This window comes from Saccopteryx bilineata, chromosome 6, assembly GCF_036850765.1.
Source record: "Saccopteryx bilineata isolate mSacBil1 chromosome 6, mSacBil1_pri_phased_curated, whole genome shotgun sequence".
Taxonomy (NCBI): domain Eukaryota; kingdom Metazoa; phylum Chordata; class Mammalia; order Chiroptera; family Emballonuridae; genus Saccopteryx; species Saccopteryx bilineata.
In genome coordinates, this window is record NC_089495.1 from 194374571 (window position 1) to 194399689 (window position 25119).

At 53.6% G+C, this 25119-nt stretch overlaps 1 protein-coding gene across 1 annotated transcript in view; it reads left to right on the forward strand.

Annotated features, from left to right (window-relative positions):
* CDH22 (cadherin 22) overlaps positions 1-25119 on the forward strand; it is a 120504-nt gene that overhangs the window by 75315 nt on the left and 20070 nt on the right. The window contains exons 4-8 of the mRNA XM_066236450.1: positions 924-1043; positions 7936-8103; positions 11376-11569; positions 14335-14588; positions 23783-23919. Coding sequence (XP_066092547.1) covers positions 924-1043; positions 7936-8103; positions 11376-11569; positions 14335-14588; positions 23783-23919 — 873 coding nt within the window. The remainder of the gene's footprint in view (positions 1-923; positions 1044-7935; positions 8104-11375; positions 11570-14334; positions 14589-23782; positions 23920-25119) is intronic.

Here is a 25119-nt window from a genome sequence, read left to right on the forward strand (position 1 = left end):
AGCGTCGAAAATCAATAACTTAATTGCCGCTGTTTGATGGACTTTTATCCAATTTATACTCTCCCCAGCAGCCTACGTGCAGAGCATGAGGAGAAGTGTGTGTGTGTGTGTGTGTGTGTGTGTGTGTGTCTGTGTGTCTGTGGGCGGGGACTGTCTGGACAGGGGGTAGGAATAGACTAGGAGGGCACCAGGGCCCACAGCCAACTATTTCCCAAGGGAAAGCTGGGCACTGCCATTCTCCTTCCCCAGGGACCAAGAGACACTGGCCTCTAAGCCCCAACACACTTTGTTGTCCTTCTGGGCTGCCCCCTCACCCCCCACTCCCCTATGCTGTGGCAAGATGGGGGAAATGAGGGAAGTGGGGGGTGAGGGGTGTGTGTAAGAAGGGGCAGAATTTTCTTGAGAAATTCGGAGGAGAAGCTGGGATGGGTAGAAAGAGCCCTGCTTTGGGAATCAGGTGCCTGGTTTCCAGCCTAGTTCTAACTCGGACTGTCCTGACCTTAACTTGTGAAAGTGATCATGACCACCACCCACTGAGAGCCTGCTCCGAGCCTGTTCTGCACTGGGAGTTTAGAATGCATGCCCTCATGAACCAACTAGAATTATCCCCGTTTTGCTGAAGAGGAAACAGATTCAGAGAGGCTGCCTTCCATGGCCACAGTCCTACAGCTGGGAAGCACAAAAGGGAGATTTGAGTTCAGATTCAGATCTGAACGTGTTCATGCTGGTGCCAGTCCCTCGGAAGGCCCCTGATCACGAAGCAGGTTGGGACTCAGTGTGGGGATTGGGACTGTGAAGGGACTGGCTTCAAATGGCCTCCAACCTGGGTCTCCCTCCCAGCTTCCTTGGGGGAAGGGACGGGTGGGGAGGAGGAGCTCAGCGGCCCCAGGTGACCACTGTGTTGCTTGGTCCCCCGGGCCCAGGCACATCGGTGATGCAGGTGATGGCCTCGGATGCGGATGACCCGACGTACGGCAGCAGCGCTCGGCTGGTGTACAGCGTACTGGATGGAGAGCACCATTTCACTGTGGACCCCAAGACCGGTGAGGGGCGGGGCCGAGTCACAGGGGCGGGGCCACAGGGCGGGGCCTGGGCGGAATCAGAAGAGTGCCACACGGGGCAGGGTCGGAAGGGGTGAGCCGTTGTCAGGACCACAGCCAGAGGTCTGCTTCCAACCTCAGTGCACTAAGAGTAGGACCGAGTGACACGAAAGCGTTTTGCCCGCTCCAGGAGTCCCAAGGATGGGGGAGAAGGAGGTGCGGCCAGACAGGAGGAGGGAAGGACTGAGAAACAGAAAAGAATGGGGTGGAGGGCACCTGCAAGACTAGCGGAAAAACAAAAGCAGGAGGCAGCCACTGTGGGCGCCCTGGAAGGACTTCAGAGGTCTGAGCGAAGAAGCCCCTTGTCCTTAAAGCTAAACCGAGACAGGCGTGTCATAAGTGTCGTTTGGGGGAGGTCTGCTGGTGACAGGCACCTTCTAAGCAGTTCTGAGAGCTCTGTACAAATGTGAGTTGTTAAGAATCCGACGGAAAGACTCAGACTGGCAGGGAAGAAAGGGTTCTTTGCTTACGTGCCCTCCCCCAACACCACCAAACGAGGGCGCAACACCCCACCTGCCACGCCCCACTTCGCTGTGAGGTGAGAACCCGGTTTTGCCTCTGAGGGGCATTTCAGGGGGGACAGAAAGAGGAGGGAAGTGGCTCACTGGGGGTCACTCAGCTGGGAGTAGCTGCCAATTCCAGGGTTGGGGCTCTCATTGTCCCTAGGATAGGAGGGGACAAATGCGTCGTGGGGCTCACAGTCAGGTGGGGGCAGGGGGACAGGCATATGCTTGGGCAATTAAGATTTAAGATGCAAGGTTCCTGGAGGCAGTAGTAGCATCTCCAAAGGATAAGAAGTTCTTGGCCAGACGGGGAGACTCAGAGAAGAGCATTCCAGGCAGAGGGCTTGGTGCAGGCAACACTTGGAGGAAGAGAACAGCCTGAGGCATGAGAGGAATTGTAAGCAACCGAGGATTGGGGAAGCAGGCACGTTGAGAGGTGATGTGGAGAGGCTGGCAGGGGTCTCGTATGCCCACTGTAATTGAGGTGGGAGAACTTGGATTTTATTCTCCAGGTGATAGGGAGGGAGGGCTATTTGATGGATTTTCACTTTGGGTTTTTATTTGCGTGTTTGTTTGGTTTGGTTTGGAAAGGGGTTGAGGAGTGCAGTCTTTGAGCACAGTTATAATTGTATCTTCTTACACATTATATCTTCGTTATTTTTTCTCCTTGCAAAATTAATACATTTTAGAGACCGTTCAAACAGTAAGGAAATGTTAGAAAGAAGGAAAGAAAGAAAAAGAAAGAAAGAAAAGGCTTCCTACCCCCATACCCAGTAATTGTAGCCCCAAAGGTAGCCACTGAGTATATATATCCTACAAGATCTTGGACTCATTCATTTGAAAACTTAAGTTATTTTTAAATAGAAAATACATTTCAAGGTTCAAAATGCAGAGTCCAAATGGGTATTTAGTGGAAATTCTTTACCCCTTCTAGTCCCCCAGCCACCCCTTCTGTGTCTCCAAGGCAACCAATGTAATTTTCTTGTGTATCTTTTCAGAGCTATTCTATGCATGTACAAGAAAATAAGTACATGGATTTGTTTTGTTTTGTGGTTTTTTGCACAAATGGTAGCTATAACACACTAGACACACTGCTTGCCTTTTTTGCTTACCAATACATCTTGAAGATTATTCCATATCAGTACAAAAAGAGCTTTCTCATTCTTTTATTTAACTGCTGTTGTGGATACACAAAAATTTGTTTCACCCGTCCCCCATTGATGGACACTTACGCTCTTTCCAATCTTTTGCTACAACGAAAAATGCTACAGTGAATAACCTTGTACATCTATCATTTTGTGCATGTGTGAGTATATCTGCAGGATAGTTTCAGGAAGTGGGAAAGCTGGGTCAAAGAGCACGTGCATTTGTTTGGAATTGGGATAGATAATGCCAACATGTGGCAGGTTGCACTCCTGAGAACCACATGCAAGGGAGCTTGGCTCCCCTCCCCCTCGCCAACACTGTGGATTCATTGATGACTTTGAAGCAGAGAAGTGACATGCTCGGGTTTTCATTTTAACAAGATCCCTTGGGCTGCTGCTATAGAGCATGGCTCAGAGGCAGGGACTGAATTCTGGGGAGACCCAGGAGCCTGGGATGCCCAGTAGAGGGCCCTGAAGGACAAAACCCAAACCCTGTGCCCCTCTCAGCACCCACCCAGGCTCTTTAACCTATTTCATCTAGGTAGGGGGCCAGAGATGATGCAGCATGGGTTGTGAGGGTTAGTAGAGATGCTGAGAATGGAGTCTGAGGGCTCAGAGTCCATGCTGAGAAGGGCAGACCTTGGGGATCCACATAACTAATAAGGGATTAGATTAAGGGAGAAATCCAAGGGTTCCTAGCTTTGGGGGCTAGGATGGGAGGGAATACCGTACACAGAAACAAGAGGAATATAGGTAAGAAAACTACGAGGGGCTAAGGAATTAGCAAATTTGCCCTGTGGTCTGGTGCAGAGCTACTTAAATCAGTTTTAAGCATATTGACTTTAAGATGAGAGAAGAGGAGAAAAGAAACATCTGAAACATCTAGCAGGCTATCTGAAATATGGGCTTGAAACTCTGAGAATGATTTGGGTTCCATAAACTTTGGTTTCCCCATGTGCACAAGAGGGGTAATAGCACCCATTTCACTCGATCATTGTGAGGATTCAATGGGAAAGTTCATTCATTCATTCATTCATTCAACAACTCTTTACTGAGTGCCTATGTGCCTGGCTCTGTTCTAGGCTCTAGGAATGCAGCAGTGGGCAATTCCAAGAGCCTGCCCTCATGGAGCTGTTATTCAAGTTGGGAATACCGAAATATAAACATACAACATAATGTCAAGCAACAGTGCTTGCTAGGAAGAAACATAAAGCAGGGTAAGGGGAGAGACTTAGATGAAGAAATCAGGACAGGCCTTTCTGGGGAGGTGACGTTGGGGCAGAGACCTGAACAAAGTGAGGGTGGGAGTGATTCAGTATCTAGCAGAGAGCTTGCAGGCCAGAGAAACAGTGAATGCATGAAGTGCTCAGCCCAGTGCATGATGCATAAATGGAAACCAAGGGAATAAAGAAGATGGTGATGATGATGATGACAATGATAACAATGATAATGAAGCCTGAGGAGGTGGAGTACTTAGAATTGATCAGCTTTTGGGGGGAGGAGAGGCAGAGACAAAACATAGAAATAAGAGAAGGACCAGGACTAAGTCTAGGAGGTGGTCGGGGTGGGCAGAGGAAGAATTAGACGAAGAGGGTGAGGAGGATGGCCAGGTTCCGGGGAAGAGCATCCCCCACGGCAGAGGGTCTGGAGGAAGGCGGTAAGGGAGGAGCCGTGGAGCCTGGGAGGGCAGGAAGAGTTAGTGCCCAAGAAGTCAGAGACTGGGCGCCAGGCAAGGCAGGCGAAGGTGTCAATGGGGTCCTTGTTCTAGGGTCCCTCAACTTTCGCAGCCTGAAAGGGTCTTTGTTGACATCTCCCAGGAAGGGCCCTGCCCCCCCCCCCCCCCGCTTGCCTTTAGCTCCACTGCAGGAGCGGGTGCCTCTCCCTGCCCCAGCTCCATTTCCCCAGCCAGGAATATGCCGCTGATGCGGGTCTATATTTAGCAGCTGCTGTGAGGTACAGTCTGTTCTCGCTGTGCAGATAGCAGGAAGCAGAGCCTGAAAGGGGCCTGAGAGGAAGGTGTGAGGGACGGGAGGGGGCAGGGCGCCACGAGGCCCAGCGTCAGAGGAGGAATTAACGTGTGTGTTTTAAAGGCCAGACCTGCCAGCAAGCCCCCCATAGGGACGACGGGGATGGCATTTGCGGGCTAATGAGGCATCACTCGGGCTCCAGGGCCCCTTCTGCAGCATTTGGAGGGGACAGCAGGTGTGGCGAGGACAACAGCTGGAACTGGGGGTGATAGATGAGGAGGAGGCTGCAGGGACCTGTGGCCAGGTTCTAGTTACCAGCCCCACCTACCACCACCCGGGCAAGAATAGGAAGACTCACTCCTTCTATTCAAGATATCCGCTGAAAATTCTCAATGGGACAGAGATGTCCATTTTCCTGGGAAAGGACGCTAACCTTTGTTGAACACCTTCTAAGCACCACATCCTGGATCAGAATGCTGAACTAGATCTGATTTCCACCCTCACGGGGCTCTTGTTCCAACAGAGAAGCCAGAAACAAAGAGACGATTACACCCAGGCTGCACGAGGCGGGACAGAGTCTGTGGGAATAAGTCAGGTGGTCAAGATGTTTCTTTTTTTTTTTTTTTTTTATAAATTAATTTTTTAACTTATTTATTTTAGAGAGATGGCAGGAGAGAGAGAGAGAGAGAGAGAGAGAGAGAGAAGGCAAGGAGCAGCAGGAAGTATCAACTCCCATATGTGCCTTGACCGGGCAAGCCTAGGGTTTTGAACCCGCAACCTCAGCATTCCAGGTTAACACTTTATCCACTGCGCCACCACAGGCCAGGCCAGTCAAGATGTTTCTTGACTGTGCCAGACTCTATGGACAAGATGAGACAGAGAGGAAGGCGTGGCGGAGGGGTGGAGAAGCAAATGGGTGCTTCTCCTGTGTGCCCTGGCCGGGAATCGAACCCGGGTCCTCCGCACGCTAGGCCGACGCTCTACCGCTGAGCCAACTGGCCAGGGCAAAGCTTCAGTCTCTCTTAAGGCCTAATCCCAATCTTCTCTGCTTCCAAGACCCTGCTCTCCTTGGGGAGACCTCTTCTGGCAGAGAAAGGGTCAGGAGGGAGCCTATTGAGAAGTCTCGAAGGCCACTGATCGGAGGGCCTGTGTGACCCTTGTTAGATAGAATACACATGCCACTTCTCGATGTGGTCCCACAAAAGCAGGGCTACCCCTGAGAAGCCCCCCACCGGCTCCCCCACCGGCTCCCCCCCCTACACGTGCGGCCACACATGCACACGCTGTAGCCTCTTCTCTTCTCCGGTTCCGTGCCCTTTATTGGAGTCTGGAAGCTGCTTGGGGACATCAGGACTCGGAGATTGGGTTTTATGGGGCGCATCGTGGGGCTGCTGGTGCATGACTCCACCTGGTGCTCAGGCCCTGGGCACCACCTGTCACCACCTGGTGCTGGGCAGGTTGCACTGAGTCATGGGAGGGGGCTCTGAATGCCTCATCGACTCCCCACTCCACCCTCGGCTTCCACTGGCAGAGAGACAAGAAACTCAGCCTTCTCCGTAGCAGAATTCATTTTGCAGTCACCCCATTCCTGCCGCCCCTCCACCCCCACAGCCATTAACGGCTTGAAGGATTGTCTGTGCAGCCATTAGTTGGTGCCTGGACAGGGAATCAACGGCCAGGCTAGGGGCCAGAGGCTGGGGGCCAGGGGCTGGGGCGCCATGGACCTGGGGATGATGTCATCGTGGAGGGGTGCGAGTGAGAATGAGTGTGTGTTAGTGTGCATGAGTGTATGTGGCCATGTATGTATGAGACACACCTAGTGCATGCGTGCAGGGGAGCAGGACTCCACAGTGAGTGCACTGTAGTGTGGGGTGAACCCCGTTCACTTTGTTAAACACTCACCAGGCTGCTGCTCCGTGCCTGGCTCTGGGCCAAGTGCCACTGCCAGGCGATCAGGCACGGGCCAGACCCCCTCAGGAAATAGCAGGGTTCACCCTCACATGGGGAAACGGAGGCCCCAAAAGTGAGATGGTTTGCCACACTGGCTGGCAAGTTATAGTCCCCACACCTCTTTCTAGTAAACCGAATAGTCCATTCTGTTGCTTTTGTGTCGTGTGTGAGTGTGTGAGCATGGATGTGTGTGCTTGTGTGTATGTGTGGGGGGTATTGTGTGTGAGTGTGTGGAGCCCTGAGTGTGTGAGCTATCTGTGTGAGTCTGTGAGCATGGATGTGTGTGCTTGTGTGTATGTGGGAGAGTATTGTGTGTGAGTGTGTGGAGCCCTGAGTGTGTGAGCTATCTGTGTGAGTGTGTGAGCATGGATGTGTGTGCTTGTGTGTATGTGTGGGGGGGTATTGTGTGTGAGTGTGTGGAGCCCTGAGTGTGTGAGCTATCTGTGTGAGTATGTGAGCATGGATGTGTGTGCTTGTGTGTATGTGTGTGGGGGTATTGTGTGTGAGTGTGTGGAGCACTGAGTGTGTGAGCTATCTGTGTGAGTCTGTGAGCATGGATGTGTGTGCTTGTGTGTATGTGTGGGGGGTATTGTGTGTGAGTGTGTGGAGCCCTGAGTGTGTGAGCTATCTGTGTGAGTCTGTGAGCATGGATGTGTGTGCTTGTGTGTATGTGTGGGGGGTATTGTGTGTGAGTGTGTGGAGCCCTGAGTGTGTGAGCTATCTGTGTGAGTGTGTGAGCATGGATGTGTGTGCTTGTGTGTATGTGTGGGGGGTATTGTGTGTGAGTGTGTGGAGCCCTGAGTGTGTGAGCTATCTGTGTGAGTCTGTGAGCATGGATGTGTGTGCTTGTGTGTATGTGTGGGGGGTATTGTGTGTGAGTGTGTGGAGCCCTGAGTGTGTGAGCTATCTGTGTGAGTCTGTGAGCATGGATGTGTGTGCTTGTGTGTATGTGGGGGAGTATTGTGTGTGAGTGTGTGGAGCCCTGAGTGTGTGAGCTATCTGTGTGAGTATGTGAGCATGGATGTGTGTGCTTGTGTGTATGTGTGGGGGGGTATTGTGTGTGAGTGTGTGGAGCACTGAGTGTGTGAGTTATCTGTGTGAGTCTGTGAGCACGTGTGGTAGCGGCTGAGCCCCATCCCTGTGCTGTGGCCGTGACTGTGTCTTCGGCGTCCCCCCTGAACTTGACTGAGCCAGCCTCTGCCCGTGGAGGGCTCCATGTCAGCTGGCAGCTGGTGTGGACATCCTGGGCCTCACCCTCCCTCGCCCACAGGCGTGATCCGGACGGCTGTGCCCGACCTTGACCGCGAGCGGCAGGAGCGCTACGAGGTGGTGATCCAGGCCACAGACATGGCGGGCCAGCTAGGTGGCCTCTCGGGCTCTACTACCGTCACCATTGTGGTCACTGATGTCAATGACAACCCTCCCCGTTTCCCGCAGAGTGAGTAAGACCTTCCCAGAAAAAGGAGACAAGTTAGCCCATCCAAGCCACCCACTGTCCCTGAGTTCCCTTTTGGCTTCCTACCAAAGGAGGGACTCCCATCTGTGTGTCTTATCTGACCACTCAAGCCAGCCCCTTACCCCCAGACCCCTTCCAATCATGCTTTTTATACTGGGCCCCAAAGTTATCTGATTCTCCATACATTCAAGTAATATGATTACCTTCCCACCCCTCCCTCACCTTGCTTCCTGCCAATGGTAAGTTCCCATCTGTCCACCCACCCAGCCCCTCGCAGCGCTTGCACACATGCCTATCCTGACTATTACACATGACCTGCCACTGACCCAAGTGTGCAGGGGGGTGGGGGTGGACACAGGGATGTGAAAAGAGGCTGCAGCCAGCCCCTGGCCAGGGGACACCGTATTGTGCCTGAAGATGCTGAGGTCTGGAGTGACAGGTCTCTCCCTCCTTCTCTGTGCTTCTGAGTCATGTGGTCTTTGCCTCTCCTGGCACAGCAGGGGTTGAGGGGTATCTGACCCAGTCCCCTACCTCCCCATCAGCCCAGCCAGCCGCTCGGCCCCAGGCTCAGGCTGAGAGCTGTGCCAGGGCAGCCGCCGAGGCTGGCAGAGACTAAATGCCATGGGGAGCTGGGCTGATTCCTATCGGGCAAGTCATTACTCAAGGTCTGCTGCTCTCACATTAGGGCCCGCCACAGGGGACTGACCCCCCGCGAGATAAGGGAATCCAATCCCTTAGCTAAAAGCGCAGAGTCAACGCAGCCTAGCGCCTCAGCCCAGACATGGAGTGGGGTGGGCAGAGCCCCCCAGCCAGCCCCATGTCACCAGGGAGCCTGGCACAGGAGCCAGGCTGCCACCCACTCCCCCAGCCCAGCCCCACCCACTACGGGCAAGCACCAAGTAGAGGGATGGGGGCCACCCAGTCGTCTGCCCAGTTGTACCAGGCTCTGTGCCAGCTCTGAGCTGGAAGGGGTGGGACAGAGAAGAGATGAGGCGCCAGGGCCCCAGGAAAATTCTTATTTAGTCATTAATTTATTCATTCTTTAGTTTTAGCACTTATTTATTATGAAATATAGCACCCAAACAGAAGGGTGTAAAATATTAGTGTAAAGCAAACACTCCTGTAACCACCAATCAGGACCCCACAAGCCCCCACATGCTCTCTCCTGATCATAACTGCCCCCCAACTCTTCCTCCAGGACTAACCAGAATCTGCTCTTGCTGCAATCTTCAGCTCCTTGCTTTTCCTTAGGGTCAGTGCACCTGTGTGCATCACCTCATATTAGCGTTTCATTTCATCTATTTTTAACCTTAGGTAAATGGAATCCATAGCATATAGCATTTGTCTTGCTTCTTCGCCTCTCAGACTTACGTTTGTGAAATCACAGGTTGTTGCTCGTAGCTGTCGTTCATTCCTTTTCATTGCCGTATAGTAGTCCATGGTTTCGCTATTCCACTGTGGATGGACATTTTGGACGTTTCCAGTTTCGAGGCTGTTATGGAGGATATGGCTTGGAACGTTGTTGCACATCTCCTAGTGTCATTTTGCACACATTTCTCAGCTCATATACAGAGGAGCAGAATAGCTGGCCCATGAGCTATAGATAGTCATCTTCAACTTTACTGAATAAAGCCAGACTGTCTTTCCCCATGAAGAAATGCACGTGTCCATTGCACCACACCCTTGCTAGCACTTGGTATTGTCAGATTCTTTCATTTGTGTTAATCTGGTGAGTGTGTACCAGCAAACTCATGCTTTTTATTCATTCAGTAGTCACTCACACATTTCTTTTGTGTGACAATCTGGTGTCCTGCCCGCCATTGAGTATGCCTGATGAGTAAGATGTGGTCCCTGCCTTCCTAGAGAGAGACAGAGAAAGAGAGAGGGAGAACAGAGAGTAATAAGTAATAGGGACATGCAGTAATCCTGACAGTGGGCTCACCTGGAGGGCTCCGGGCTCGCAGGAACAGAGCCTGGAGGTCTGGGAAGGTTCCCTGAAGGAAGTAACATTCTGTGAGACCAAAGGGAGAGGGGGGAGTGAGGCAAAGGCAGGAAGAGAGTACCGTGGGGGATGCCAGGGGAGACAGAGCTAGTCATATTTAAGGAACGACAAGAACTGCAGCCTGGCTGAAGCTAGGGCTGGGTGGGCAAGTCGGGGGATGAGGCCGCAGCTGTCAGCAGGAGCCGGGCAGCAAGCTTCTTGTAGGGCTGGCCCAGGGGCTTAGACAGCTCCATCCCAAGGGCAGGAGGGAGCTAGGCAAGGGGTTAGAGCAGGGAAGTGGCAGGATCAGCTTGTGTTTTAGAGAGAGTGCCCCCCACTAGCTACCGTGTGAGAATGAATCAGAGGTATCCAGTCCACAGGGGGCATCCAGACCTGTGTGGGGACCCCACTGATACTCCCCGCCTCCACAGTCCCGGCAGCGTCCGCACTGGCCCATCATTTAGCAGATCACCCTCACCTCCACCTCAGCTCTGGGAGCAGGGCGGGGTGCTGTGTGCCTTCCATCGGGCCTCATCCCTTCTGGTTCTCCATCTGCTTCGCCCCTGTAGCCACCATGGTCATCTTGCCATTCTTCCAACATGCCAGACATCGCCACCACCTCAGGGCCTTTGCACCTGCTGTTTCCTCTGTCTGGAATGCTCTTTCCCAAATACCTGCTTGGCTCAGTCTTTTGCAAAAATGTCATCTTCTCAGCAAGGCCTTTCTTGATTATGTTATTTAAAATTACACACCCCCTCATCAGCACTCCCATCCACTCCCCCGCTCCATTTTTCTCCAAAGTACACAAAACCATTTGACATACTGCATGTCTTACTGATGTGATTGTGTAGTGTCCTTCTCCTTCCATAAGAGGAAAGCAGTGTGAGAACCAGAGTTTTGGTCTGTTTTGCTTGTTGCTATAACCCCAGTACCCAAACTACATCCAGAACATCATAGCTGCTTAATATATAATAAGCAGAAATGAAGGAATCACTGAGCAGACAGGGAAGCGTAGGCCCAAAGAACTGCAGGCAGAGTCCCAAATTAATCAGCAAGTAAACCCAGGGTCAGATTTAAGACCCTCCTCTTTGCACTGTCTCCTGCATTTCTGCAGAGGATATGCCTGTCCGAGCACCTTTCTGGCCACACTGGGATCCCCTGGCAGACACTGCCCTCCCTGGAGCTCATCTGGGCCCCCTCTCCACTCCCTTAGAGCCGGTGAAAGCTGGGGTATGGGCTGCCCCATCCCTGCTTACAGCCTTATCCCCTACAGAGATGTACCAGTTTAGCATTCAGGAAACAGCCCCCATCGGCACAGCCATCGGACGCGTGAAGGCCGAGGACTCAGACGTGGGCGAGAACACGGATATGACTTACCATCTCAAGGAGGAGAGTGGCACCGGCGGCCATGTGTTCAAGGTCACCACCGACAGCGACACTCAGGAGGCCATCATTGTAGTACAGAAGGTGCTGCTGCCCCAGAGGGTTTCGGGAGGCAGGCCATAGGGGGTGGAGTCAGGGAGGCCTCTGACAGCCAAATATTCCCATCCCACTCACTCCAGGGATTAGGTCTTTCCAGAGACCCAGGACTGACCTAAAAAAACGCTGATGGTTTTATTCCCATTTTACAAATAAGAAAAGGAGGCACAGCGGGGTTAAGTGGCTTTTCCAAGGTTGCACAGCTAGTTGTCAGAGCCAGGATTCAATCCAGATATGAACCAGTGCTTTTAATCACTGTGATGTGCTAATTCAAGTACATGCCAGAACCTTGACCTGCATCATTTCCTTTAACCCTCCCCTTGCTGTCTGAAGGAGACATCGCTATGCCCATTTTTACAAGTGAAGAAACAGTCTCAGCAGTAAAGGAGCTTGTCCAAGGTCATATCTATAAGGGGTAGAATCGGGATTTGAACCCAGGTCTGGTGACTCAAGTTCTCTCTGCTGAGTCTGACAGCCTTCCTTACCCACTGGCTTGCCCAGAAACCAGAAGCCAAAAGTGCAAACTCAGTGATTTCTCAGAGGAAGAAGATGGGAGGTCAAATAAAGAAGTGAAACCTGTTTTCTAGGACTTGGTCGTGGGCTTGGCAAGTCAGGGCTGTACAGGCCTTTGAGACTGTCCACTCCAGTCCTGCTCTGCCACGGAGGTCTCGATCTGCTGCGCTGGCCCTCAGATGGTTGTAGACCTTTGTACACCTTCAGGGACAGGATGCTCCTCCCTGTCATTGTCCGGCTCTTCCTCCTCCCATGTAACCAGAACCTGCCTCCCTAAATCTGTTCCTATTAGCCTAGGCTCTGCCTTCTGGGACCCTCCATTCACTCAGTAAGTACGTTAGGACCCACTCCCTAGCTGGCCTTGAGGGGTGAGGATAGAGTAAACTGCAGTTTCTTCAACTACTTCCCAAAGAACAATAATAACATAGCTGGTGCTTATAATAAAGTGTGCACAACGTGCCAGGCGCCCTTCAGCTGCTCTCCATGTATTAACTCCGGCCATCCCTGCAACAACAACTCTCTGAGGTGCTATTAGTGCCTGTTTCACAGGCCCTGAGAAGTTCAGTAATTTGCATCCAAGGTCATGCGTCCTGCGGAGCAGAGTAGGAATGTGGGCCTGGGTGGTCTGCCTTCCAGAATCCACCCTTTTAAGCATTATGTGGTTTTCAGTCTTCTGATCTCACCGTGCCATGTGCCATGAGTATCCTCCCTGTAAGTTGGGCCCATTTCACAGATGGGGCATGGGAGGCACAGAGGGGCCCAGCATCGGAGAGTGTACAATCCATCCCCAGCTTTGGGGCTTCAGCACAGCCCTTGCTTGCTCTCACCCTCAGTGCTGCCCTCTTCGGTCCCCCCCACACACAGGGGCCCTCCCACGGGTCCCAGCTCTGGTGACTGAGGTGTCTCTGTGGAGTCAGCGCTGGCTCAGGGAGCAGAGCTCTGCCTGATTGATGACCGGACCCCAGAACCCATTCCTCACTCTCAGGCCAGGCCACTGCCTGCCTCCCTGCATCCTGATTTCCCAGGCAAAAGGGCCAGAAGAAGAAGGGGGAAATTTTGCTGCAGGAAAGGTGGGGGTGGGAGGTTCTGAGAGGAAGGGTGGGTCCCTACACACAGGGAGGATCTCCGGGAAGCGCACCCTTGTACTCGGGTAGCTCCCACCATTGCAATTTCTCTTTGCTGTAAGGCAGCGATTTTCAACCTTTTTCATCTCACGGCGCACATAAACTAATTACTAAAACTCTGCGGCACACCAAAAAATATATTTTTTGCCGATCTGACAAAAAAAAATAGGTATAATTTTGATTCATTCACACCAGATGGCTATTGTTGTGTTGGCTGCTGTCATTTTTTTTTTTTAATTTGACAGTTTAAGGGGAAAGAGGTTAGTGCCCCTGACTAAATAGTCAGGTATTACACATTTTAAAAATTCTTGCAGCACCCCAGTGTGCCGCGGCACACCGGTTGAAAACCTCTGCTGTAAGGCATTGACTTTAGAAGGCCAGAGACAACACAGTCATGAAACTCACTCATCAGAGGGTCACCCATTAGCACTCCCTGATGAGAAGCAAGGCTCAGCATGGGTTTAACCAGATCCCCAGGAAAGCTCTAAGGCAGCCGGGTTTATCAGGCTCAACTCGCATTAGCGCATTAGCGGCTGCCGCCTCTGCACCGGGGGATCCTGCATTAAATCCTCCCAGCTGAGGCCCAGAGAGGCTCAATAGATTGCCCGCAAACACACAGATGGTCAGCAGCAGAGCCAGTGCCCTTTCCGCTTGTGGGGTAAGGGCCTGTTCTTGGCAGCCACAGTACCTGGGTTTGAATCCTGCCTTTGCCGGTGACTTCCTGCTATATGACCGTGGGCAAGTTACAGACTTCTGGACCCCGATTTCTTTGTTTGTAAAATGAGATAATAATGCAAGCATCTTAGGGGTGTTGTAAAAATTAGATACGTTAATATATTTAAAACATTGACACATAATAAGTGCTTTGTAAATTAATGAAATGCTCTAACATACTGGACGCGACTGGACGGGGTAGTGAAAGGGTGTCTGTCGGCGGGTGTCCCTCGACCAGATGGTGGGCGGGGCCTCACTTTCTCCACCTGTAACCGGAGAGGCTTGGGCTGAGTCGGTGACCTTGAGCCAGCCCCGCCCTCTCTGGGTCACCTCCCTGCCTTGGGAGCTGTCAGTGTCTGGGCGACCCCAGCCCCCTCACCTGCCCTCTGCTTCCTCCCCCAGCGCCTGGACTTCGAGTCCCAGCCCATACACACCGTGGTCCTGGAAGCCCTCAACAAGTTCGTGGACCCCCGCTTCGCTGACTTGGGCACGTTCCGCGACCAGGCGATCGTGCGCGTGGCAGTGACTGACGTGGATGAGCCCCCCGAGTTCCGGCCGCCCTCCGGCCTCCTGGAGGTGCAGGAGGACGCGCAGGTGGGCTCCCTGGTCGGCGTGGTGACTGCGCGGGACCCCGACGCCGCCAACCGGCCCGTCCGGTGAGACCCCCGCCCGGGGCCGACGCCTGCTGCCTGCTATCCCGCCAACCTTTCCGCACACAGAAGGCGGGCAGATGGGGGGTGGGCAGGTAGGGAGGGAAGGAAGGAGAAGTTGGTGTGGGGGAAGGGCAGGAGAAGTGGACACAGCTGGAATTCTGAGACAAAGGAAACCGATGTAAGACTGTCACAGAGAGACAAGGGACTCAGGACAAAGAGAGAAAACCAAGCGTGACAGACCAGCTCAGGCTGGGTCCTCTCTCCGCCCACACACGCTACCTTATGCCCTCAGCTTGTCCATCATAGGCTCGTGACTCCCCAGTTCCACTGCCTTGCCCCACCTCCCCCTGTCAACAGCTCCCCCCATTGCCTCTAGATACCTCAAACTCCTGGTCACTTCAAGAAGGGGGTGGACCCATGCCATTCTCCCAGTTCCATCAGAAAAGTTGGCAACATCCTGACTCCAGTCTTTTCACACCTCCCTCCAAGCCATCAGCAAATTCTGTCCTCTTCACCTTAAAACAGATCCAGAATCTGACCCTTATCACCACCACCATCCCAGTGCTACCTCTGGGCCAGGACACACTTTCTCCTACCTGGACTATTACAGTTGCCTGCTGGTCTCCCTGCTTCTGCCCTCACCCCCTCTGTAATCTAGTGTATCTAGTGTAATCTAGAATCAGTACAGGACCCAGACTGAAACAGCCTCATCATAAATCAGAGCATGGCCCTCCTCTGCCCAAAGCCCTCCAAAGGCACCTCTCTGGCTCAGAAAAGAGCAAGCCCTCATAGTGACCCCCCGACCCTGCATGACGTGGCCTCACTGTAACCCTCTCAGCCCTCAGCCCCTGCCCCTCCTTTCCCCTCGCTCACTCTGCTCAGCCGGCTGGCCTCCGCACAGCTGCACAGATGCACCAAGCTCACTATCTCAGCGTCTTTGCAACTGCTGATCCTCTGCCTGGAAGGCTCTCCCCTTTATGCGGCCAGGCTGGTCCTCATCTCTCCTCTAGGTCTTTGTGCAAGAGTGAGGCCTTCTCATGAAGGCCTTATTGATCACCTTTTTTTAAAATTCCAACCCTTCATATCCTCTTTCCTCATTTTCCCTTGTCCTCATTAGCCTCTCCACAATCTAACACATCACCTATTTTCTTACTACTTTGTCTCTTCCACAAAAAGATAAACTCTACGCGGGTAAGAATTTACATCGGCGTGCTCACCACTGTATCCTCAGGGTCTCGCCTGATGCCCAGCACTCGGTGGACACTCAGAGAATGTGTAGCGAGCGAATTCAATGTAAAAACAGAAAGAATGAGAAGAGACAGAGAGAGATGCTCACGGAGATACTGAGAGGAAGAGATCTGAGAGAGGGGGGAGTCAGTAGAAAGAACGCAGAGTACCTAAGGGACAGAGGGACCTACCTGGCAATGTAGAAACAGATACCAGTAGAGAGAGAGAGGCGGAGGGGACAGAGGGGAGGGGAGGCTGCAGCTACTGGAGTCCCTGGAGGGTTTGGGGACTGTAGGGGTTGAGGAGCCCCTGACTGTGGCTTCAGTTGGAAGGAGGTCAGATAGACTAGAAAGGAAAAACTGTTGTAGGAGAAACTGATCCAGAGGAAGAAGTCAAGGATGGAGGGAATGGCTATTAGACTGATGGGAAAGAGTGTCGGGAGCCCCCAGCTTCCTTCCTACAGCCTCTGGACATAGTCAGTGAACACTCTCTGAGCCTACTGTATGCACAGCTCTGTGCTAAGCATTGCAGAGAGTGGGATGGATAGTTAGCTTGGGGACCTATGCATCACACAACTACAGATGGGTGACATCTCCATCATCGTCTGTGTGAATGGCTCTCTTGGAGTTGTGCAGCACTCAACTTGTGCAGCAACCGTGCGTGGCAGCCCCAGGGGAGGACACAGAGATGCCACCCTAACTGCCCAGGGGCTCCCGGACTTGGAGATCTCCTCAGGGGTCTGATGGGATGTCCTGGAGGAGGCAGGAAGTGAACCGAGCTGAGCACCTGGGTCTGGTCAGGGGAGGAGCGTTCCAGGCAGAGGGCGAGTGTGCAGACACAGGGAGGTGGAGGAGGGGCAGAGTGCCTGGAAGAGAGCGGGCTGTGGTAGCTACAGTGCACTGAGGACACGAGGCGCGGATGCGAAGTCTGGCGGGCGTCCAGGGCGGGCTGAGCTCAGACTCTGTCCCTGGGCTGGCTGCACTCTTCTCACTGCCAAGACCATCCTGCCTTTGAACTCCTCCTCCGTCCTTCCACCCCGCTGTTGGTACAGTCTTTCAACCTCCGCCTCAGCCTCCGGCTGGGCCCCGGACCTCCAGGGGGAGAGGGCATTAGCACCCATGTCTGCCAGGAAACTGAGGCCCGAAGAGGGGAGGAGGCTTCCCTGGGCTCTCACAGGGAGTTGAGAACCAGGAATAGGAGCCGACTCCTTGCCTCCCCGGGTAATGCTCCCACCCACCTGCTCCCCTCCTCTCCAGTACTGCTCTCCATGCCCCTCAGTCATCTCCCCCTCCCTCCCTCCCCTTCCCTCCTGCTTTTATCTGCACTGAAAGGGCCAACTTTGAAACCTTCTTTCATCTCTCTTTGCTGGCCCCTTCCCTGGGGCTCCTCAGATGTGGAGGCGGTGAGGAGCTTGAGACAGGTCCAATTTAACACCACAAACATTTACCCAACTCCTCCTCCTCCGTGCCAGGCCCTGAGCCAGGCCTGGGGACGCGCAGAGATGACTCAGCCAAGGGCAGAGCTGGAGAAGGGGGCCCAGTCTGTAGAGACAAATGTGGAAAGGGGGAGCCAGTGAGAGGCGGAGGGAGACAGAGAGGGGTCCTCACAGGCCACGTGTGCTTCTCAGGGCCTTGCTTATATCCTAGCTCCCTAGTTCTAAGGGTCATGGACTGAGCTAACGCTTATGAATTGAGTCATGTCCGGCATCCCAGGAAATGCAGGAACAGTGGTGAGACCTTGTCCCTGCCCACATGGACTTTGCCTTCTTGGTGGGAAGAGACAGTCAACAAGTAGTTAAGTGGGATCATTGCTTATATGAGCTATGAAGAAAATAAACAAGGTAGTCGGGAGGATCCGGGCCACAGGGGGCTACTTTGGATTGAGCAGCCAAGGAGTTGACAAATTGAGCTGAGATCATAATGATAAGGAGAGAGCCAACCAGGCAAAGATGCGGGGGAGCGCAAGTGCAAAGGTCCTGAGGCAGGATCAAGCTTGGTGTGTTCCTGGAAATGAAGACATAAAACAGTATCCCATGAGGTTTTGCCTAGCACAGAGGGTGCTGGGAAGTGCAGAAATGCAGATGTCCAGAGTGATTTCTCTGAGACCCTGTAGTGAGGACAATGGAAGATGCCACGTAGTGATGCATCTGTGCCTCGGAGGCTGTTTCATTCATCTTACAGATGAAGAATTTGTAGGTCAGGGTGGAAAAGTGACTCGCCCCATGTCACTCATCTTGAAAAGGAAAGGAATGAGCTTTAACCCATGATTGTCTGCTTCCTGAGTCCAGCCTCCTGCCATGTCGCCCCTGCTTATTATTCTCCTTGTGGTTAGTGCAGTGCCCAAACTTGTGCCGTGCCCTTCCCTGGGCACAAGGCACAGAGGTGAGTCTGACACGGGCAACGGGAAGACTAGACTGCCGTGTGAATGAATCTGGTGGCGGAGCAGAGCGGGCTTGGGCTGAGGCAGGGGCTTGAGGGCCAAGGTGCTCCAAGGAGGGGCAAGTACTCTCGCACCAAGGAGAAAAGTGGACACAGGCTTCCCCCAGGCGGCTCTCGGGGCCAAAAAGGATGAGGTTGGAATAGGAAGAGGGCACTCTGGGATGGAGGGATGGTGAGGGCCAGGTGACAGGAACTGAAGAATCTTGGAGCCAGGAGGTTAAGTTCAGGAGCAAGAAGATCAGTTGGATGAGCTCATGTGAGAAGGGTTGGGAGATGAGGACAGAGGGGCAGACTGTGAAGGACATTGAATGTCAGGTGGAGTGGGACTCTCACCTTAGGCAGTGAATGTCAGGTGGAGTGGGACTCTCACCTTAGGCAGTGAATGTCAGGTGGAGTGGGACTCTCACCTTAGGCAGTGAATGTCAGGTGGAGTGGGACTCTCACCTTAGGCAGTGAATGTCAGGTGGAGTGGGACTCTCACCTTAGGCAGTGAATGTCAGGTGGAGTGGGACTCTCACCTTAGGCAGTGAATGTCAGGTGGAGTGGGACTCTCACCTTAGGCAGTGAAAGCCTTGGGAGGCTTTTGAGGGAGGAAGGAGACTGCTCGGATGGGCCCGTCTCTGGAGCAGGCAGCCTTGCAGATACACTGTCCATTTCTCGGCCCAGCCATGTGGGTCTCCTTTGCACATCAAAAACAAGAAAGCTCACACTGGACCTGAGGGAAAGAGCCCTTAGGGTGCTCCCAGCGTTCCACAGTGGGTGCAGCAGGACATATGTGAGGTTTAGAATCAGAGAAGACCTGGGTTTGGATCCCAGCACAGTCGTAGCCTTGTGGGAGAATCTGCACCTGCTCCAAACCTCAGTTTTTGCGTCTCTAAAGTGGGCATCATAATAGTACCTGCCTCGTTCCTTTATTTTTTAAATATGGGTACTAAATGTCTACTATGTACCAGGTTCTACACTCAGTGCTCCCAGGGCCAGAGGGAGGATTATGTGTTCAGACATTACCATTCTTCTCAGTGGTCTGGACACCGTTTCTCCCCTTCATTCTGAAACTGGTACTAACCACATACAAATTTCTAGGCATCATGTATGGGCTTTGAGTGTGTGCCTTAAGGGGGTGGGCATATGAGAGAAAGAATCGCAGACAGGGTGGAGTGAACAGAGGGAAATCACTTGATTTGAAGGGGCAGCCCTTTCACAGCTAAAGAGTCCCCCCACTAGCAGCTCAGGTAGGGTCAGCCCGCTGTGTGTATATGTACAGGGGCCCACACACGGGCACGCCGGGAAGGCTGCATACACAGGAGCCTGCGGACTTTCACCATTATTCTGCGTGTGTTCACTACCTATACACACATGTATGTAGTATCCATGCCTTCGTGTGCGCCCGAGCCAGGAAGCAGTACCCGCCCCACTTCCGCCACCCTAACTTGGGCAACAGCAGCATTTTGAGCTGTTTGTAGCATGTGGGAGCTGGCCGGTGTACCTGGCTGGTCCTTGAGAGGGCGCTCTTAGACCTGGGTGCTCTGGACAGATACGGCCTGGGAACTTGGCTCTGCCACTAACCAGCCCTGTTGTCCCAGGGCTAGGCACTCGGCTTCTCTGAGCCTCAGGTTCCTCATCTGTAAAATGGAGGTGATGACAGGACCCAGGAGGATTTGAGTTACATAAGCACGTGACGCCCTTACACAGGCTTAGCACAGTCTTCCTTGGCAAATAACAATAAGAGCTAGTTTGTATGTCATGTGGCAGGTGCCCAGTGCTGTTGTGTTTTATTGGTAGTCACTCATCTAATCTCACACCCCCCTTGTGAAGTTGGTATCATCATCATCATCACCACCACCATTATCATCTCCATTTTTAAGAAGAGGAAACTAAAAAAAAGAGAGATTGAATGGCTTGCCCAATGTCAAGTGGCTAGGTTTCAAACCTGGGCAGATGGGCGCCAGATCTGCACTCCTGACCACCACTCCCAGGCCTCCCTGGCACATGCACGCGCGCATGCGCGCGCACACACACACACACACACACACACACACAGGCCGACGTGCACCACATTCTCTCATTGCACTCTCCCACCACGTGTGCTCTGGTTACCCCGCCTGCTCTCCAGGTCCTGGCTGACTGAATGAGAAGCAGGCCTGTGAGATTTGAGCAGCATATTCAAGTGCCACAGGTGCCTCTTTTCCTCCTCAGGCCATTGGCAATACTCCAGTGTCCGTGTCTAGTGCCTCCCACCCCTGGGCACGCAGACCAAACACTGGTCGGAGGGACTTCTGTGTACCTCTGGCGAGACATTTCTGAGTAATAATTAGAATAACAATAGTTCCCACTCTGAAGTCGTTTTCCTGGAACTCAGCTAGGTACCTCATCCCCCAACTGGGCACTTAATCTTCCCCACGACTGGCCAGGTAGGATTATCATCTCCATTTTGCTGAAAACCAGGCTCAAAGATGGCAGTGACTTACCAGGGTCAACCTGCACCTGGTTCCAGACTCAGGCTGAGCAGCTGCCTCTTAAGCCTTTTCCCTTCCAACTGCCGCACAGTGTCACACACACACACAGGCACACACACCACTCACACGGTCAAGTCACACACATACACACGCTTTCCACCCACAGTGCTGACCAGACACACAACTCATGCATCTGCACGTGAGGCACGCAAGCCTCCCCACCACCCCCACGTTTGCCAGGCCACACTGCGTGCCACCCACACGCCGTGCCCATCCCCCACCCCGCCCACTCACTCGCTGGCTCCCTGAGCTGGAACAAAACCACCTGGGCTCAGCCAGCCACTCTGACCTGCAGCCTCAAGTCTTTAGCTGGTTAATGGCAGCCCCTCCCCTTCTGGCCTTGGGAACAGCTGCCTCCTCTTAGATTCCAGCCACCCCCTCCCCCTCTGGCAGGGAACAAAAGAGAAAAGCTGGGGGGGGGGAGAAGTCTAGGAGGAGGGAGAAGAGAGGAGAGAGTCTGAGCAGAGAGGAGAGAAGCAAGGAGGGGCAGTCAGCATCCTCCCACAAGCCTGCCTCCTGCCCAGCCGTGCCCCGCCTTCAGGAGCCCTAGGCCGCGTCATTCCCCTGGCCCCCTCCGGGACTCTGCTCTCCTGCCTGAAAATCGGAGAAACGGAGGTCTGCCCCATTCCTTCCAGCTGAGCCGACACTCAGAGTCTGGGTCTACCTTCTCTGGGTGCAGACATCTGACGGGCCAGGCTAGGGAGCAAAGGAGACCTGAGGCTCCATGCACTGCAACTTTGGATGGGTCAACAGGCTAGCAAGAGCTCCGGGTACAGAGTCCCAAATTTGGATACAAATTCCAATTCTGTGACCGTCCCTTGGCAACCTTGGACAGGGTCATCTAGCCCTTATGGCACTTCTACATAAATAAAAAACACCCCCCCCCCACACACACACCCTTTGAAAAGATATTCCCTGGGCAAGGACACACAACTTGGCAAGCTGGACACTGGCTGGACTTCACCCCAGCTTCCCCCTTCAGCCCGGTACCTTTGCACAGAACACAACCCGCACAACCGTGCTTGGCAGTGCTACGCGGCAGGTTTCTCTCTGAGCCTCTGCATCCTCATTGGCAAAACGGGGAGATCCTATCAGCCTCACGGGATGCCAGGCAGGAACCTCATCTGCCTCCTTCCCCCACTGTCCCCAGGGCCGAGCACAGAGCAGTGCAGAGAAGGCTCTCAGTTAATGGTCGGAGTGGAGGGATGACTAGAGGAAAAGCAGGCTACAAACTGTGAAGTGCTGTACTAGTTAGTGGCAGGAGCTATCACCTTGGTCTGAACCTTCCCACACAGGCTAGTCAGGGGCAAGGAAGATACGGATATAGCAGCTTAGGGACAGGAAAATGAATTAAATGGGGGCTCTGGAGACTGGCTAAAATGCCCACTATGGCCATTAGCTTAGCCTTTAGCACAGCGGTTCTCAACATGTGGGTCGCGACCCCAGCGGGGTCACCTAAAGCCATCGGAAAATACATAATGCCTATCAGGTATTTACATTCCGAATCATAACTGTAGCAAAATTACAGTTATGAAGTAGCCATCAAAATTATTTTTTGGTTTGGGGTCACCGCAACATGAGGAACTGTATTGCGGGGTCACGGCGTTAGAAAGGTTGAGAACCACTGCTTTAGCAGTTTGCCACAAGCCCTCACCTCTACCACCACAGTAAATGTGAAAAGAATAAGGGCTGTCCCCTATGCCCAGATCCATGAGTCACCTCCTCTGACCCACACCAGTGGGAGGTGAATATGAATCACTCCCTTTTCCAGACAAGCACACAGAGGCCAAGGAGGTCTAGTGACTTGTCCAGGGTCATGTAGAATAAGTAACATGGGCTACTCTCAGACCTGTGCAGTCCCATGGTGTCATTAGCTCCATTCAACAGATGAGGAAACTGAGGCCCATAAAATTTTGGTAGTGCAGCCAAGGCCCCACTGAAGGGTCATGTCAGGGCTTTGGGCCTCCAACAGGGGTGTTTCTGGTGTCCTCACCTCCCTGGGCCTCCGTTTCCCACTCTGGGAGGTGGGGAAAGGGCCTCTTTCCTCCTGTCTAGGGGAGGGACTAGTACATTGGGCTGAGCCCTGCCCACTAAGCTGCTTTGTCAGGCTGCACAAAAAGCCCTTGCTTGGCATTCAAGGTCTTTGTGGGCCACGCAGCCTGGCGGCACCCCCGCCTGCGTTATCAGAGCAGGAAGCCGGAGCCAGCGCTGGCTGGGCCTCGCTGGGCCGCCGCCGGAGACATGTGTTGGACACGGGCCTTTCAGGCCTGGAGCCGCGCACAAAGGCCCGGGAAGAAGGCGGAACAAAGGGCTTTTTCACAAGGCAGCTGAAAAGCTGCAGATTAGTTTCTGCATGCTGGGCAGGCGGGGCTGGGGTGGGAGGGGCGGCCGCCATTCCCCCAGACACCCTGGATACAGCATCACTCAGCGCATGTCCCTGGTCTGGGCCTCCATGCCCAGGCAGCCAGAGAGAGGCTCTTGACACCAGAGCCCACCCCTTGCGTGTTCTGGTGCCTACTTCTCCCTCACTTCCCACTTCTATCTATTTTGCACCATTTTCCATTTCCTGAACAATTCTCACCACCTACCTTTGGACTGTCTGTGGCCTCCGCTCAGTAACAATCCCACCCCCTTCTCAAGCCTAATGCCAGGGTCACCACTTATGGAAAGACAAGAATTGGATATCTAGAGAGTGCTAAGGCTTGTCAGTGACTCTGCCTACTTCCAGCCCTCGAAACAACTGTGGGTGCAAATTATTAGCCGCATAACCCAGCTGAGGAAGTCAGCTCAGGAAGGCTGAGGGCTGCCAGGGGCCACACAGCAGGTGCCCAGTGCAGCCCAGAGACAGGCTCAGCTCCCTTTCCACTCCCCCTCTGTTGGAAAGGGTTTCTCTTCTCCTTGTGTCTCCCAGGCAGGTGGTCCCTCTTTGGGTCAGGTCGGGTGGGGTAGGGGACATGGGCACGGGTTCCATCTGGTGCTAGGGCACCTTCAATCGGCCCTGCCCTGCCTCCATCAGGTACGCCATTGACCGAGACTCAGATTTGGACCAGATCTTTGATATCGATGCGGACACGGGTGCCATCGTGACGGGCAAAGTACTGGACCGCGAGACAGCGGGCTGGCACAACATCACGGTGCTGGCCATGGAGGCAGGTAAGCCGGGGGGAGGGGCGGGCTGAGGCAGGGCAAAGTGGAAGAAACAGGGCAAAGATGGCGGGAGGGGGGTGGGGGGGGTGGGGGGGTGGCGAGGGGGGTGTTGATGGGCAGGAACAGAAATCTGGAAAGGATCCCAACCCAAAAGAACAGGGCCATTCTTGAGGCTGGTTTTCTCCCCTCAGCATTTATTGAGCACCCACTGTATACCAAGCCCTGTTTTAGAGGCTGTGTGGATATAGCCCTGAACAAGACAGAAAAGCTCCTGTCTTCATGGGGCGGAAGCTAGCCGGTCAACCAATGAAGAGAGAGGTGGGGGAGGGAGTGGGGAAGAAGAAGGAGACATTTCAACAGAGACCTCAATAAACTGAGGGAGTCATGCCCACATCTGAGGGAAGAGTGTTCCAGGCAGAGGGAACAGCCTGTGCAAAGGCTCTGAGGTGGCAGGTCTCCTGGCCTGTTAGAGAAGCAGCAGGAGGCCAGTGTGTAGCAAGGGACAGAGTGGTCAGTCATTGTAGCATCCTTGGTCTTTACTCCAAATGAGGCAGGAGCCGCTAGCGGCCATGGCGCAGGGGAGGGACGATGCCTGACAGGTCCCTCTGGCTGCCGCATTGAGAAAGGAAAGCAGGGTCTCAGCTGGAAACCCAATGCAATGGTGCCAGGAGGCTAAGATGGTGGCCTGGCCCAGGGCAGTAACCTTCGGGGAGGGGAGGAGTGGTCAGCTTTGAGAAGCAGGATGTGGAGAAAAAGCCAACAGGTCCTGCTGGTGGCATGAGGTGGACGTAAGAGATGGAGAGGGGTCAAGGAGGACTCCAGTGTGCTTGGCCTGAGTTTCTGGAAGAGGGAAGAGCATTGCACACGTGCGTGCATGAGTATGTGTGTCAGTGTCACGGGCACACTTTGGTGCAGCCGGGAGGAGTGTGAACTGGGAGGAAAAAGGGGATAGGCCTGAGACATGGGGTCCAGATAAGTAGGAACGTGGAGGTGAGGAGCTAAGAGTGCAGGGATTCACGGAGCACCAGGAGAGACGAGTGCGTGTCCGGGCCCCTCCGTGGCCAGCTGCCTGGCCCTGCTCTCTGAGCACCCATGCCCCGGCAGCCTAAGGTCTCAGAAGCCAGCAGAGTGGCTAGCAAGCAAGCATGGCAACAGGAACTTTCCGTCTCTGAGCCTCAGGCGGCAGATTTCAAACTCCCCTCTGCG